General features: G+C 38.0%; 1 protein-coding gene across 1 annotated transcript in view; it reads left to right on the forward strand.

Annotated features, from left to right (window-relative positions):
* LOC128732598 (PAX-interacting protein 1-like) overlaps window positions 1–7,509 on the forward strand; it is a 65,685-nt gene extending 58,176 nt beyond the window's left edge. Inside the window, exon 2 of the mRNA XM_053825876.1 lies at window positions 5,806–7,509. Coding sequence (XP_053681851.1) covers window positions 5,806–7,509 — 1,704 coding nt within the window. The remainder of the gene's footprint in view (window positions 1–5,805) is intronic.
* The last annotated feature ends 8,586 nt before the right edge of the window (window positions 7,510–16,095 follow it).

The raw sequence follows: 16,095 nt of genomic DNA on the forward strand, positions 1-16,095 counted from the left end.
TAGTAGGGGTGTTGCATCTAAGAATTTTATGAATTTTCTTTCGAGAATAAAAAATTCTTTCGATTTTGTCTTCTTTTTAGCAGGTTTTTGCATAGAAAACCAGAACATTTATATACCACAATAGATTTGGAATTTATTATTATTTTTTATTTGCTCGCTACTTTTGGTTTTCTTTTCTTATGGATAAATCATCTTTTCTTTCGTTATTTTTATTATTTCTTAGTTCCCTCCCAAGCAACAATGTCAGTTTTATTGTAGTTTTATGGTGGTTTTCATGACCAATTTTAATCTTAAATGCCATCATAAGAGTCTTTTCTTTAGTATTTTTTATTTAGTTTCCTTGTTGCTCTATGAATCTTATCTTGGTTTTTACTTAATTATGTTTATCAAAGTAGCAAATCAAAATTGCTTTCTATTTTTTCTTTTCATATTATTCATTTACGTTGTTTTCTCATTTTTGTCTGGTGTTCTTTCACTTGCCTTCATTTGCCTTTTCTGTTTGCCCTTCGGCCAATTTGTCGTCTTTTTGTAGTCTTTCGTCAACTTTTTTTCGGCTGCTGATGTCTTTTTGTCGTCTTTTCTCGCTTTTTGATCGTCTTTTTGTCATCTGTTAGTTGTCTTTTTTCGTTTTGTCATCTTTTTACCGTTTTTCAGTTGTCCTTTTGTCTTCTTTTTAGCATTTTGTCGCCGTTTTTCTCATCTCTTTGTGAATTTTAAGAAGTTCTTTTGTCGTCTGTTTTTCGCCTATTTAGCGATTTGATGTCATCTTTTCATCGTCTTTTTGTATTTTTATTGTCAATTTTATTTTCTATTTACTCTTGATTCTTTTATGTTACGGATTTGCTTTTTTGTTTTGTAGTTTTGTTTCATTTTTTTCTTGTTTCTTTCATTTTTCATTTGCTTTTTACGTTTTATCTTAAATGTTTTGCCGTTTCATCGCAATTTTTAACATATTTCTACCGTCTTTAGAGTACTTTTTTGGAGTTTTCATTTGACAACTTTTTGTCGTTTACTATCGACTTTTAACGGTTTCTTGTCGTCTCTTTGTAATCTGCCCGCCGTCTTTTTGTTATCTTTTTGGCGATTTTTTCTCGCCTTTTTTTAACCACTTTGCTAACTTTCCAGTCTTTTTCTCATTTTCTGTCTCCTTTTTGTCGTGTTTGCTTCCTTTTTCCGCTTATATTGTTTTGCTTTTTTATCGTATTTTCGTCATTTTTAGTCGTGTTGTCATCCCTCATCGTATTTTTATAGTCTTGTTGTTGTTCTTTCGTCACTTTTTATAAACTTTTTGTAGCGTCTTTGTCATCTTTTAGCAATCTTTTTGTCATGTTTTTGTTGTATTTTTATCGTTTTTCTTTCTATTTTTATCATCGTATGGTTACCTTTCCATCGTCCTTTTGTCATTTTTTCATCGACTTTTTATTTTATTTGTGTCATTGTATCTTTTTTGACGTGTTGTCCTGTCTCGTCTGGTTGCCATCTTTTTGTCGTCTTTTTATTGCCTTCTTATCGTCTTGTTATCTAGTTTTTAGGTCTTTTCGTCATCTTTTTATAGGCTTTTTGTCTTCTTTTAGTAAGGCCACTGCAAATCATTTTCAAAGTTTTTGTCACCCCCCCCCTTCCCTTGGAAATTGGCTTGAAAAATCGGGGGCAAAAAAATAATTTGTAGGATATGAGTTATTTTTTTTTATAAAATCAATTGTCTGTGGGCTCTACAGCCTGAAAAACTCGAAAAATGAGTGTACGAGTTGAGTTAACGCTTCTAGTACGAAATAGAAATGGAAATTCAAACGACGGAATTTCCGAAAATCGGCCAAAATAATTTTCTTTCGTTTTTGTCGTTTTGTTCGTAGATTTTAGCATGAAAAATAAGAACGTATTTATTAAAAGCAAGAATAGATTTGGTTTTCACGTTTAAACTTTAAATAAAAATGCCTAAAATCCATATTTTTTTGCTCGATTAAAAAATTCTCTTTGTTTTTTTTTCGCCCCCTTCAGTGGCCCAACACCGGAGGGACAAAAACTTTTTTAAATATTTGTAATGGCCTAACTTTTTTTTACGTCTTTTCGTAATTTTTTTGTCGTCTTTCGTTTCCGTTCTACCATCTTCTTATCATTTTTTTTGCTGCCTTTTTGTCGTTCTTCGTCTTCTGTTTGTCATCTTTTTATCGTCTTTTGATAGGCTTTTAAGCGTCTTTTTGTTGTATTTTAACCGTCTCTTTGTGATTAATAATTTTAATTTAAAATATAATTTTTTATCGTTTTTAGCCGTTTTTTGTTGTCTTTTCGTCATATTTTTGTTGCTGTTTTGTCGCTTTTTTGATGTCTTTTTATTCTTTTTTGACGTCTTTCTTCTTTTTTGACCCTTTTTGGATGTATTTACACGTATTTTGACATGTTTTTGATGACTTTTCTTGTCTTTTTTTGTAATATTTCTGTCCAATTTTTGTAGCCTTTGTTGTCTTTTTGTCATCCTTTTGTCGATTTTTCTCTGCTTTTATTGTCTTTTTGCCTTTTTGTCACCTTTACGTCTTTTTTTGCTGTCTTTTCGCCTTATTTTACCATCTTTCTTTCATCCTTTTGCTGTATTTTTGACGATTTTTAATCTCTTGTTGATTTTTGAACTTTTGTCGCATTTTGTAGTGGTAAAAGAGTCAAAGAAAAAGGCACATAAGAGTTAGAAAAAGAGTAAGAAACAAAATTATCAGAAAAAGAGGTTAAAAAGGGGCCAGAAAAGCATCAATAGGATAGAGTTAATATAAAGAGTCCTAAAAGAATAAGAAAAAGAGTCACAGGGGGATTAGAAAACAGGCAGAAAGGAGTCAAAAATGAATCAGAGTTAAAATAGAGAAGAAGGTCAGAGAGAACGACGAAAAAAGAAAAACAAAAAGTTCAAAAAAGGGAAAGAAAAATGATCAGGAAAAAGGCCAGTCAAAGAAGGAATCAGAAAAATCGAACGACGAAAGCAAAAAAAAAACAAACACAGAGATGACAAATTGCTCCAAAATGATACAAAAATTATAAAAAAATCATTTTAAAATGATACAAAATAAAACAACAAAAACAGTAGATGATAACCAAATAATCGCAAATAATAATAATGAAGAGGACTGAAACGAAAAATGGTACAAATATAACTTAGAGATGATAAAAAAATAATTCAATGTTACAAAATAATACTACAAGTAACACAAAGATAGGACAATTATGAAAATAGAACAGTAACAGCACCCAGAATTAAAAAAAGTAATATAACTGACACAGAAATGAAAAAATGATGCAGAAAGGCAACGAAACTGACCTCCAAAAGGTACAAAAATAAAAGAAAATGCAGTCAGACTCGAACATGGTTGCCCCTTGATGGCGTATTTTTGCCGCCATTTATAGTCTTTTTTAGCATTTCTTGTCACTGTTTTATCTTCTTTTTAGCGTCTCTTTATCGCCTACCGATTTAAAAATTTGTTACCCTTTTGTTGTTTATTCGGCGTTTTTTTTTCTCATCTTTTCATCATATTTTTGGCATCTTTCGCCTTTTTTACATCGTCTGTACGGCTACTTGTCTCTCATTTCTTCATCGTCATCTTCGTCATTTTCGTCATCTCTTCATTGTCTTTTTGTATGTTTTGTGACATTTTTGACGCTTTTCAAACGTCTATTTTGTCGGTTTATGTCGTTTTTTTTTGTTTTTTTTCTGTTCTTTTTATGGCATTTTTTTGTTTATCGCGTTTGCATGTTATTTCTATATTTTCATAATTATTCTCCTCTTATTTTTTCAGGCAGAGACTAAAAAAAAGACGACGAAGAGGCAGTGAAAGAAAGCTTGCCTTTTAGTTGTTCTTTCGTCGTTCTCCGTCAGCTTATTGTTGTCTTTTCGTCATGTTTTGTCATATCTTTTAGGAGTCTTTTTGCCATCGTTTAATCGTATTTTCGTCGTTTTTTTTGCTGTCTGTTTTTGGCATTTTTCGACTGTTTTTGTCGTTTTTTGTTTCTGTCCGAACATATTTTTGTTATTATTTCATTGTCTTTTGCTCGCGTGTTGCCGCCTTTCCATCGTCCTCTGATGTCAAAAATGTTGTCTTTCGTTATTTTTTCATCGGGCTTTTTGCATGTTTTGTCACCTTTTTACGTTTTTCAGGCGATTTATTCGTTTCATGTCGTCTTGTTTGTCTGTATTATTGCATCTTATTGTCGTATTTTCGTCATATTTTCATGTTATTTCCGTTATATTGTAGTCGTTTTTCCTCTTTTTCATAATCCGTTCGACTACTCGTCATTATTTTTCCGTCGTTTTTTCACTGTCTCTTCGACTCTGTTTGCCGTCTGTTTGCAGCTTTTTCGTCGTTTTTTTTGACATTATTCGTCGTCTTATTGCTATATCCATATCATATCTTATCTTATGATCTTTTGTCTGCTTGCCATCGTATTTTAACGTATCGTATTTTATTGTTTACAAATTGTACAAAACTGATTCGAAATTATACGAATTATAAGAAAAAGGAAATTAAAGGGTGTCCACGATTTTGCCATCTGCAGTCTTTTTTGTCACCCACCTATGTATAACAAGTCGCTATTTTCCTTTTCGTTTTTCTCTATCTATTCATCGTATTTCTGTCATCTTTCGTTTTTTTTCTCGACTTTTCGGCTATTTGTTTCTCATATTTATAGACCTTTCGCCACCTTTTCGTCCCTATTTTATGCTTTTCCGTCGTTTGTTATCTTCTTATTGTTTTTTTCTCACAGTCATACTTCTGGAGTCTTTCCATGATCCTTTTGCCATTTTTCGTATCGTATTTTTGTCGTTTTTGACGTTTCTTTTTGGCTTTTTTTGGCGATTTTTTGTCTCTTTTTTACGGATTTAGCGTCTTTTTTTAATGTTCTCTTTGCCTTTTTGTCATCTTTCCATCGCATCTTGTCGTTGTTTCGGCATTTTTTGTTCTTTTTTGTCACTTTTTTGCCATTTTTGCGTCGCCCACTGTTGTCGGAAACATTGTTATTTTGCTATTTTTCTCCGTCTTTCTGTCGCATTCTAGATTGAGGTTTCGACGAACTGAGCAATGTCTGTGTGTGTGTGTGTGTGTGTGTGTGTGTGTGTGTGTGTGTGTGTGTGTGTGTGTGTGTGTGTGTGTGTGTGTGTGTGTGTGTGTGTGTGTGTCGATTTCTAACACAAATGACAAATAAAATGATATAACAAAGGTTCCTTTCATCAATAGGTGGATTTAATCGGATTTTTTTTAAATATGCCTGGAAAGCTTGAAAAGTCAGGGAATTTTATTCTCGCTAAATAATCGACACTCTGTTATGTTCCCTTTGCAACTAATGTGAGATATGAATAATTTATGAAGAAACCACACACAACAACCAATCGAACCACCGATTACGATGACGTGTGAAAGCTGCTCCTACCTGACTGACAGTAAACACAACAATACTGTCCCTGCTCGGCCAACTGTGATGATGATGATGATGATGATGATGAAGCTAACATTTGCTGTTACCTCTAATTTTGCAAATCATTCACAATTTAGCGCGCGACGCGCTGAAGAGTGCATTCAATCAATCTAGTAGCCTAGCCTGCGATGACAATTCCATTGTAATGAGTGTAAACAATCGTTTTTTCCTGCTGCCGGGAAGGTAGGGTTGACAATGCGGTATTATTATTAGTTGGGACAATAAATTGGCTACTTTCACCGCACTTATGATTTCAATCGCTAAACAATAACTTTAAAAGACAATTTAATTTTTTTTCAAATTTTTCAAAACAATCGGCCTAATCAGTTTCGTTTTTTGTTTCCCTGTTTCTTTCAGTGGTTGCTGGTGGCCGGCTTAGCCGTCCTGCTGGCATGTTTGGCGGAGGCCCAGCAGCCTCGTAGACTACGGGTACGTCCGCGGGTGTTGCAGCAGGAGAACAGTGGCGAGCTGGTGGACAGCGCGGAGGATGTGCAGGACAACCGGGCTCAGCAAGCGATCCAGTACTATCGGGCGCAAGCCCGCGAAGATGACGAAGATCCTCGCCAGCTGGTTTTGGTAGCCAGCGAGGACGACTACAACGGTCAGTACGGTACACCCGCTCCGCGGGCACGTGCCGATACCTACCGACCGGCAGTGAAGGTCACCACGGCCGCTCCGGTGGCTCCTCGCCATAAGGTTCAAGAAGCACGCCCCCCACCGGTGCAAACCATTCGCAATTACAACAAAGTCAACGATGACGGTTCATTTACCTTCGGTTATGAAGCTGCTGACGGGTCGTTCAAGGAGGAAACCCGTGGCACGGATTGTGTCGTCCGTGGAAAGTACGGTTATATCGATCCGGACGGTAACAAACGTGAGTTTACCTACGTGTCGGGAAATCCTTGCGATCCAAATAACCCTGAAGGTAGCGAAGAAGAGGAGGAAAAGTCTGAAGAAGAGTCCAACGAGAACGTTCCTCAGAATTACCCCAGAAGACCATCCGCTCCACGACCGATTCCAACGCGTCCAGCTCACACGACTCCTCGTCCAACCACCACCGTCTTCCAGAACACCTACAACAACGGCTACAACAATCAGGAAGAATCCGAGGAGGAAGTCCAAATCGGTCAACGCGTTCGTCCAGCTGCTCGTCCATTCACCAACCAACAACATCAGCAAACCGTGACGCAGCGTCCACGAGTTCAGGTCGTGAGCACAACTCCGAACACCGTCTACCACACGCCAACCCAATCCATTCCGGTGAACATCACCCCCAAGACGGTCTACCGGCTACAGCCTCAGAACACCCTTCAAACTCAACCTCCACCAACGACCTACCGTCCGGATACAACCACCCCGGTGAGCGGCTTCTTCTCAACCACCAAGAACAGTGGCATCCTCGGCGGAACACGACAGCCGCTAGACTTCGACGCCGAGTTCAAGAAGTTCCAGCAGGACAGCAAGATCCCATCGACCACCCCATCGAAACCGGTTTCGTCCTCCACGGCCAAACAGGTCACCAACAACCCGATCTACCAAACGCAGCTGGTGTACGACCCGCAAACCGGCCACTACGACACGGCTCTCTACCAGCAACTGCCGCAAAGCGACGGTGACTTCCAGCTGAACCACCGCATTCAGCCGTTCGTTCAGCACCCCATCCAGCATCACCACCAGCCCGCCCCGCAGCTGGTCAGCCTGCAGCACCTCCAGCAGCAAAGCCCGCTGTACCGCCAGCAGCAGTCCCAGCCGCAGCCCCAACCCGCCCCCGCTCAGGTTCAAATCCCCCAGCAGATCTACCAGAAGCAGCAGAACGAACTGCAGTTCATCAACAGCCAGCAGCTGTTCGCTCAGCAGCTCGAACTGCAACAGAACCAGCTGCGTGCCGACCGGCTGGAAGCCGCCAAGAAGTCCCAAGTCCCGCAGCATCGCTTCCAGGCATCCACCCCGCAGATCCAGCGCGTCCCGCAGCCCCAGCAGCAGTACTACTTCGTCCAGCCGCAGGGCCATTCCAGCGGACAGATCGACGCCTTCCTGAGGGGTCACAACATCGAATACTGAGCCCGCTCGGTTCCCCTCGTTATTCGCATCCGCGCACTCCCCTCTCAGTCTAAGTCCCCTCTCTCTCTGCGCCGTCATTGTAGCTAGAGTTTTGTGTTTTGTCTAGTTTTGTAGTCTGCGAAACAAAGCCATCTACAATTTTTTTTGTATCGTATTAAGGTTTAATTTAATGCTGAACCTCCCCCCCCCCTTGCTCCTGATCCTCAACTCCCATAACTTCACAATCCTAATTTATCCTCGAATCCGTCGAAGCGTCAGCAGCTCTGTCAAATCCATGCATCCATCCACGCATTCCAATCGCATATAAGAAGACTTAAAATATCTACCCAGAATAGTACTGCGTTCCCAGCTCATTGCTCACTCACTCGTCACTCAGCGAGGAGTTCGTACCGTTCGTTCGTTCGTTCGCTCGTAAACGCAAAAGCAAAAGAAGAAAAAGAAAAAACAAACGAAAGTTTCTAGTTCGTAAGCAATGACCATTGTAAATAAGAAAGCATTTTTTTCTTCCCTATATTATTGTGGTTGCCGTCCGTTTCGAAATCAAATCAATTCGTTTGGAAAGTGAGCCTTCACCCAGCCAGCCACGTACGCACGCACGCACGCACCCGGTCCCGGAGTTGTGTTGACAGTTTAGCTACGCTGTCAGTCAGTCTAACTCGGGATGGAACGAAATTCTGAAGAAAACAAAAGAAAAGTGTGAAGAATTCAAAAAACAAAACAAAAAAAAACGAAAATATAATTCAACGGGTTAAAAGAGAAAACAAAAAAAAAACAGAAAAGACTAGCCCTCCCCCCCCCCTCTCTGCACACCGCTTCCTTGTGACAGATTGTTTCGGTTGGGTGAACAGTTATGTTACGATGAATGCTAGAATTGCTCTCTTTTACCCCTTTTATCTGTAAGATTATGCCCGTTTACCGTTTAACGCCAGGAAGTAAGTAAGCCAATGTGGAATCGAGTTAAAATAAAGATTAAATGTTGGATAATAATAACGACGCTGTTGGCTTTATCTTTTTTTGAAAATGATCACATTGACTCCCTTTGTTGATGTTCATGATGACAAAGCTTTGTGGCTGAAACGTTGGTCAGTGCCAAGGGGTCGGACACTCAGCACATAGTGCCCCGGCACTGCAGAGATATCAAACGGCACACCTCTAAAGCCTTATAAAAATAACATTTATAGGGCTTTACACACCTCCGGTTCAATTTTACATATGAAATGGGAGCACTGCCAGTTGTCAAAATCATCTCGCACGGTTGCCAGATCTATCAGATTTTAACGAATTTAACAAATCTTGCAGTTCGGCACTTTCGGTACAGCATCGGCACAGCTCGGTTCGTTTCAACTCGCCTAACATAAAAACGGCTGTGCCGAGTGACCGACCCCTTGGTCAGTGCAGTTTTCACAACAAATTTGCAATTGCAATTTTGGCTTGAAGTTCTATCTAGATGGTGTTCCTTGTTGGTTTGATGACGAATTATGATGACATTTTCCCAAGCTAAGATCAGAATTTTTCGTTATTCTCTATTGCAGATGGTGCTAAGCCATTAACCCCTCCCCACATGGCTCTCAGTCAGGAATAAGGCCAGAAAAAGACAGTAAGAGAGACTGAAAAAGATTCAGAAAAAAGTCAGACAAAAGTAGCAAATATAGTCAAAAATAAAATCAAAAAACTGTCAAAAAAAGAATCGAAGAAGAGTCAGAAAAAAGGTAAGTAAAAAGGTCAGAAAAAGAGTCCAAAAACGAGTCAGGCAAGAATCGGATTAAAAACTAGAAACTAGTCAGTAAAAAAGTCAGGAATGAGTTAGAAAAAAGTCAGATACAGGATCAAAAAGACTTGGAAAAACGGTCAAAAAGTCAGGCGATGAATTAGAACATGATTCTTTAAAGATTCAGAAAGAGTTAGAAAAAGATTCAGAAAAAGATTCAAAGAAAAAATCAGAAAAGGAGTCAGAAAAAGATAATGGGAAAACAGTAATGAAAGAGTCAGAATATAATCAATTAAAAGGACAGGAAAAAGGCAGAAGAAGCGACAGAAAAGGAGTCAGAAAAACAGTTGTAAACAGCAAGGAACGGAATTAGGAAAAAAGAATCAGACAAGCGCCAGTAAGAGAGTCCAAGAAAAAACAAGAAAAATGGTCAGACAAGGGTCTGAGAAAGAGTTGTAAAAAGGGGTAGAAAAAGAGCCAAGAAGAAAGGTAAAAAAGAGCCATAAAAAATAATTAGGAAAACAGATGCAAAGAGTTAGGAGATAAATTAGAAAAAGAATACAAAATCAGAATAAGAGCAAAACAGAGAGTTAGAAAAATAATCACAAAAAGCACCACAAAAAAGTCAGAAATAAAATTAAAACATGAGTCATAAAAGAGATAAAAGATAAATAGTCAGAAAAAGATTCAGCAAAAGAGTCAGAAAAAGTAAGCAAAATAGGTCATTAAACAGTTAGAAAAACCAACAAAAACCCGACAGAGAAGAGTCCGAAAAAGATTCGGAAGGCCACAAAAAGTCAGGAATGAAAGAGAAAAAACATTAAGCCAGGCAGAAAACAAGTAAACCAATGTGTGTGTGTGAGAGATAGATAGATAGATAGATAGATAGAGAGAGAGAGAGAGAGAGAGAGAGAGAGAGAGAGAGAGCAGAGTTATAGCTATAAAAGAATTGTAGAAGCAGTTAAGAAAAGGATTCGAAATGAGGTTCGAAAAAGAATCATGAAATAGTCAGTATAAAGTAAACAAAACGAAGTCTTGAAAAAGTTAGAAAAAATTCTACATTAAACTCTGGAGGAGAATCACAAGCAGAGTCAAGAAAAGAAACCAAAAAAAAAATAAAATGTCAGAAAATGGTTTAAAAAGAATCGAAAAAAGAGTCAAAGAGAAAGTCAGAGAAAGTGGAAAGCCTTATAAAGAGTAACATAAATTCTTACATGAACCGAAAAAAAGTCAGAATGGGGCCAGAATAGGATCAGAAAAGGGTCTGAAAAATATTCAGAAAAATAGTTGGTAAAAAGTAAGAAAAAGGGTCAGGAAACAGTCACATAAAAGTCTGCGAAAGAGTTAGAAAATGTCTGTAAAAATCACAAAAACGGTTAAAAAGGGGTTCAAAAAGAGTCCAAAAAATGTCTCCAAAAGAGTAAGAGAGAAAGGCAGAAAAAACTTCGGAAAAACAATTAGAAAAAAGTTCATAAAAAGGGTCAGCAAGTGGTTGGGAAAGAGTTAGAAAAGGAGCAGTTGAAAAGAGGCAAAGAGAATGCCAAAACAGAAATCATTTCATATATTCGTTTTGAAATAGTCAGCAAAAAAGTTAGATAAAAGTCACATGAGTGAGAAAAAGTTTAGAAAAAAAGGTCCATAAAGAATCAGAAAAGGTTTAGAAAAAGGTGATAAAAAGAGTTAGAAAAAGATTCAAAATGTGTTTTGAAAACAATCGGAAAAGGATTAAAAAAGGGTCAGAGAGAGAGAGAGAGAGAGTTTAAAAAAAATCAGAAAAAGAGTATAAAGAAGATTAAAAAATGTTAAGAAAAAATATCAGATAAAGGTCAAAATGGAGTCAAAATATCAGATAAAGGTCAAAAAGAATCAGATAAATTATCGCATAAAAGGTCAGAGAAAAGGTTAGAGAAAGAGTAATCGAAAAGTCAGAAGAGTTAGGAAATGGTCAGAAAAGGGTACGAATAAGTGTCAGAAAAAGAAAAAAATGTCAGACGAAATGTCAGAAGAAGAGTTAGAAAAGCTGAAAAAGAGTATGAAAAGAGCTTGAGTGAAAGCCAAACCACTCAGAAAAAAATTTAGAAACTTCAAAAAAGAGCAAGAAAAAGTTCAGAAAAAGGCTCTAAGGAGGGGTCAGAAAGGAGTCAAAAAAGGGTCAGAAAAGGGTATGTAAACGAGGAAAAGAACCTGAAAATGAGGGGTCAGAAAAAGAATCAGATAAAGAATCGCGAAAAAGGTCAGAGAAAAAGTAATCGAAATAATAAATAGATCTTATAAATAGTCAGAAAAACAGTAAACTTTACTATATTTTTGTGATTCTGACTATCTTGGGGCTTCGTTCTACAAGATACTGCACTACACTTCAACAAATTCTGAAAATGAGTGAAAAAATTAGAACAAATTGAAGAACCCCGCGAAATAGCATGAGTTAGAAAAAATCAGGACAAAGGACAAAATAGTTAAAAACAAAGAACAATCGGTAAATGAATCAGAAAAATAAAAAAGTCAGAAAAAGTCAGATAAAAGGCAAGAAGAAATAAGCAAAAGCGCCAAGAAAAGTAAAAGAGTCATAAAGAGAGTTAAAAAAAGAGTCAAACAAATTAGTAAAAAACAAAAAAGACCCAGTGGTTAGAAAAAGGTCAACAAAGGATGAAAAATAAAGAGTTGGAACAAGAGTCAAAAACAGTCAATAAAGGAGGTAGAAAAAGGGTCAAAAAAGAAGGAAAGAGTAACAGTAAAGGTCAGTAAAGGGTATGAAATAGAGCAAAAAATCAGAAAGATGTAAGAAAAACAGTTAGAAATTGGTCAGCAAATTATTAAAAATAAAAAAAAACTAGAAAACGATGAACGCTAAGAAAAGAAACTTAAGAGAGTTAGAACAAATTAGTTAAATAGTAAGAACAAGGGCCTGGAAGAGGTTAGAAAAGGGCCACAAGAAGAATCAGAAACAAAGTTAAAAAAAAGTCCCAAAAGAATCAGCAAAAGATGCAAGCAAAGAGCAAAAAGATGAGAAGAGTGAGAAAAAGAGTAAGATGTTGGCAGTAGCTCAGCTAGCGTTTGAATAATGCAGTTCGCCGGCTTACCTCTTGTTATGTACCAGAGCAAGCGACAAGAATCGGGTCCGCCTATTTTTCATGGTCCATCATTTCATCATCTACGTTGAATAAAATGGAGCATTTCAATTTCAGTCTGAACAAAAGAGCAAAGTTACCAGTTCGCCTTTTGCTGCCAAAGAAAAATTACGTGCGCCCATAAACCAGCAGTAGTAATTTCGCAGCTAAAATTTTGATTTATCCGCAAGCAGGCGGGCAGATTGTGTGGTAACGAGAAGACTAATCTGCAGCTGGCTGTCCGTATCCACGGAGAAATGAACAAACTTTTCTTCGGAGTTAGGGTATGTTGCTACTACGTCGCAATTGCCTATTTCCGTCCTATCCAACACAAATTACTAAAAATATCAGCGATTTTTATGACACACATTGCAAAATTAGTTATTGCCTAATATTTTAGTTTGTTGACTATCACACGCGATCAATCAAAGTGAGCTGAGAGTTATTCAAATGCCATTTTTTATTAAAGAATTCCTAGCAACCAAATTTCCTACGATGCGATGAAGAAGAAAATGTCGACTAATCGTTTCAATTTCCGTCATTCATAAAATGAAAATAACTCACGCAACGCATTGTCGTTATTATGCAGCCGGGAATACTTGCATGACCTGCAGAAATTTTGCAGCATAACATTTGTCATGCCGTCCTACACAAATACATGCGCGCTAGCTTCGTAAAAAATGAAAAATTTTGATGGACGATTTTAAAACGGTACGACGAATTTAAGATATAAAGTCAGTTGCGTAATTTGAATAAACTGCTTTAATAATCGCTTTTTAGTGAATTAAAAGCGCACGGATTGGAAAGTAAGTGTGTTTGAGTCAAATCAGTAGCAGAACTTTTGGAGTATTCATTAAATTTTTTTTCTTTAAATCCACCTAAAAAATGATGAAAATTAGAGTGGCTTTTCTTGCTACGACGGGAATTAGAAATAAACCCTATTAGAGGTGTTTTGCTAAACATTCAAGCTGTTGTATTGCCTAAAAAAAGTGCCGATATTTCTAACAGTTGTATCAATTACCAGATACCGTCCTTTTAAGGATGAAAACATGCTTTTATAAGGATATAAAAGATTATTGTTCTCCGCTGATCACAATAAAGTTTATTGGGCCAGCAGTATTTATTAAAACAAAACATTGGGTTTAGGTTTAATGCGTTTTCCTGCGCATTTGTTGCGGCGAATCAGTGTTTAATATGGTGTTAAGTTGGTTTTAGTTGCTATCACTTATTCACGGCAGACAATTTTTCAACGTGACGATTATTAAATATTGAGCACAATAAGGAATTATCAAGGCAAATAGCAATCAAGCAGAAATGGTAGAATTCCATTTAATTGTCTTGTAACTTTGTTATAGTAGAATTAAATGGAGTTTTCTATCGACTTTCTCGTCGATTCCTGAATTGTACCAAGACTTGTTCGATAATAATTGGAATGTATAACAACCAATCACAAAGCGACAATTTCTAGTACGATCGAGTTAGAGTTATTTTCAATTTTTCAATGACGCTCATTGAAAATCAATAGTTTTCTATATTTTCAATATTTTCTATATTTTCAATATTTTTGAAATCGATTTTCCGATCAATTGGTGTAAATATCTTGGAAATCTATTGAAAATTGACTGAATTATAAGCCGAAGCGTGAAAACGCGTTTCCACTTTGATGACGCCATTTCCAACAACCAATCACGAAGCGAGAATTCTGGTAAAACATAGGTTCATTATTTTCAATTTTCCAATAGTTCATCATCAAGAATCCATACTTTTCTTCACTCGGGCCAATTTTTGGAAGATTTTCCAATCGATTGGTGTAAGAATATTGAAAATCGATCGGGAAACCACTAAGCTATTAGCGTTCAAAACGTGACCACTTTTCGAGAAAGATTTTTTAGAATGACATTCTATACCAGCTACCTTCCTGAAAGACGTAGTCCTACGTCAAAAAGTCATAAGAAAAGTATCAGAAAAAGGCCAGAAAATGGTCAGAAAGAAGGTTAGAAAAAGGTGGATAAAAAGTCAGAAAAAAGGTTAGAAAGATAAGAAAAGGGCAAGAAATAGAGTCAGATACAAAATATAATAAATGCCTAATGGAATCAGAAAAAGTTTCAAAGAGGGGTTTAGAAAAGACAGACAGACAGACAGGATGATTTAGGACAAACACGTGTTTTTGACAGATGCAATGGACACATGATCAAAGTAATCCGTGCAAAACGCACTAATGCTAACAGAGCCACATTGGTAATAAACATTGATTTAATTGTAAAAATGGTTATCTCTCCTAAGATGGAGCAGGACTGTAGAAAATCATCATAGTATTATCTGGAAGTAGAAAAATTAGTAACGGAATTAAGCTTAACAACTAGTACAGTAATGAAAAGTGATCTACATAGACTTCCCAGCATTTATTTCACACCGAAATAACAACCGATCCACCTGGTCCTTGAAAACGTCGTGGCTGCATTCCTTGCGTGCCTTTCGAATGATCGCGGTGACATTGCGAGAATGGTGTCATGCAGCGCGTACATATTTCGAAAAAATAGAATGTTATGAATGTCATGACATGAACCGTGAAAGAGAAGTTAACAACGCCGCGCCGATCGGAATAATGGAGCGGTCAGGCCGGATGGAGTTATAATTGGTTCGCTGTTTTCAGCCTGCGAACTTGACTCACTGGTTTAGCACCTGGGCAGTAGATACCGAGCTAATCGAATGCAAATATTCTTGCAAGGACGTATAAAATCGCAACGTATAGTTGCGCGGTGCAGGGCTGCTAACGCGGAAAATCTGATCGTAAAATATCTTGATACTTTCAACCGGAATTGTGCGCTGCGGACTGCAATGTAGTGACAGGCACCCACTCGAGATCAGAGAATTTGCTCGTGCTCGGCTTGAGATTGATTGACTTTAAATTCAGAATCTAATCGTTTAGACAGTATCGCGGTGCCAAATCGGGCCCCGAACGATTACTCATCCGCATTCACTGAATGCTTACGTTTTGTCAAATCACTCTCCATCTCAAGCTCAACCGTCTTTCCGTTGGGGTCTTTGTAATAAGTGTGCTGCTCTCGGAATGGTAGGTATTTAGCGATGATCACGACGGCTTGGCTCTTAAGCACGGAAGGTTCGTCGGCAGAACAAAATGATTAATCAGTTTCAGCTGCCGCCCAACAATTTGGCAGACTGCGCAGCCAGCAGCCAACAACGATACGGATGTCCTTGAGCATAGCGCGAGATTAGTCCGTCTACAAACGCACCACCGCGTTCGGAATCGCAAATGCTAAAGTCATTAAGTTAACCTACTACTAGTACGTATTTTTAGAACGGATCTCTACACAGGCTTCTTGAAAGTTTACTTACAGGGCTGGCCGGTCGGCGAGGTGGTATTTTGGCCGCTGCGCCGACGGCGCACATGGTGACTCAGCCAGTAGGTCGGTCCGTTGTACGTACCGAGATCTAGAACTGAATCCATTAGAAAGGAGGCGTTGCTGGCTGGTACTGAGTGAGCCGCTTGGGCGCAGGCACACACCGTGACTAATCCACGGTGTGGTTTAGCTCGATCGAGTGTGTGCCTGTGATTGTCAAATTGCTGGCACTATCTGGTTCTTTGTATCACAATCTACAACAATCCATGTTTAGTTTTGCAGGGCAGCTGAACGTCCTTGAACAGGCGGCCGCTGTCGATCGGCGAAGTGTCATTCACATACGTCACGCTAGATTGATCAGGGCGGACCGCACAGTAGGCTTCGTTCTGAGACCTTAACTGACATGCAA

The sequence above is a fragment of the Sabethes cyaneus genome, chromosome 1 (genome assembly GCF_943734655.1).
Source record: "Sabethes cyaneus chromosome 1, idSabCyanKW18_F2, whole genome shotgun sequence".
Taxonomy (NCBI): Eukaryota; Metazoa; Arthropoda; class Insecta; order Diptera; family Culicidae; genus Sabethes; species Sabethes cyaneus.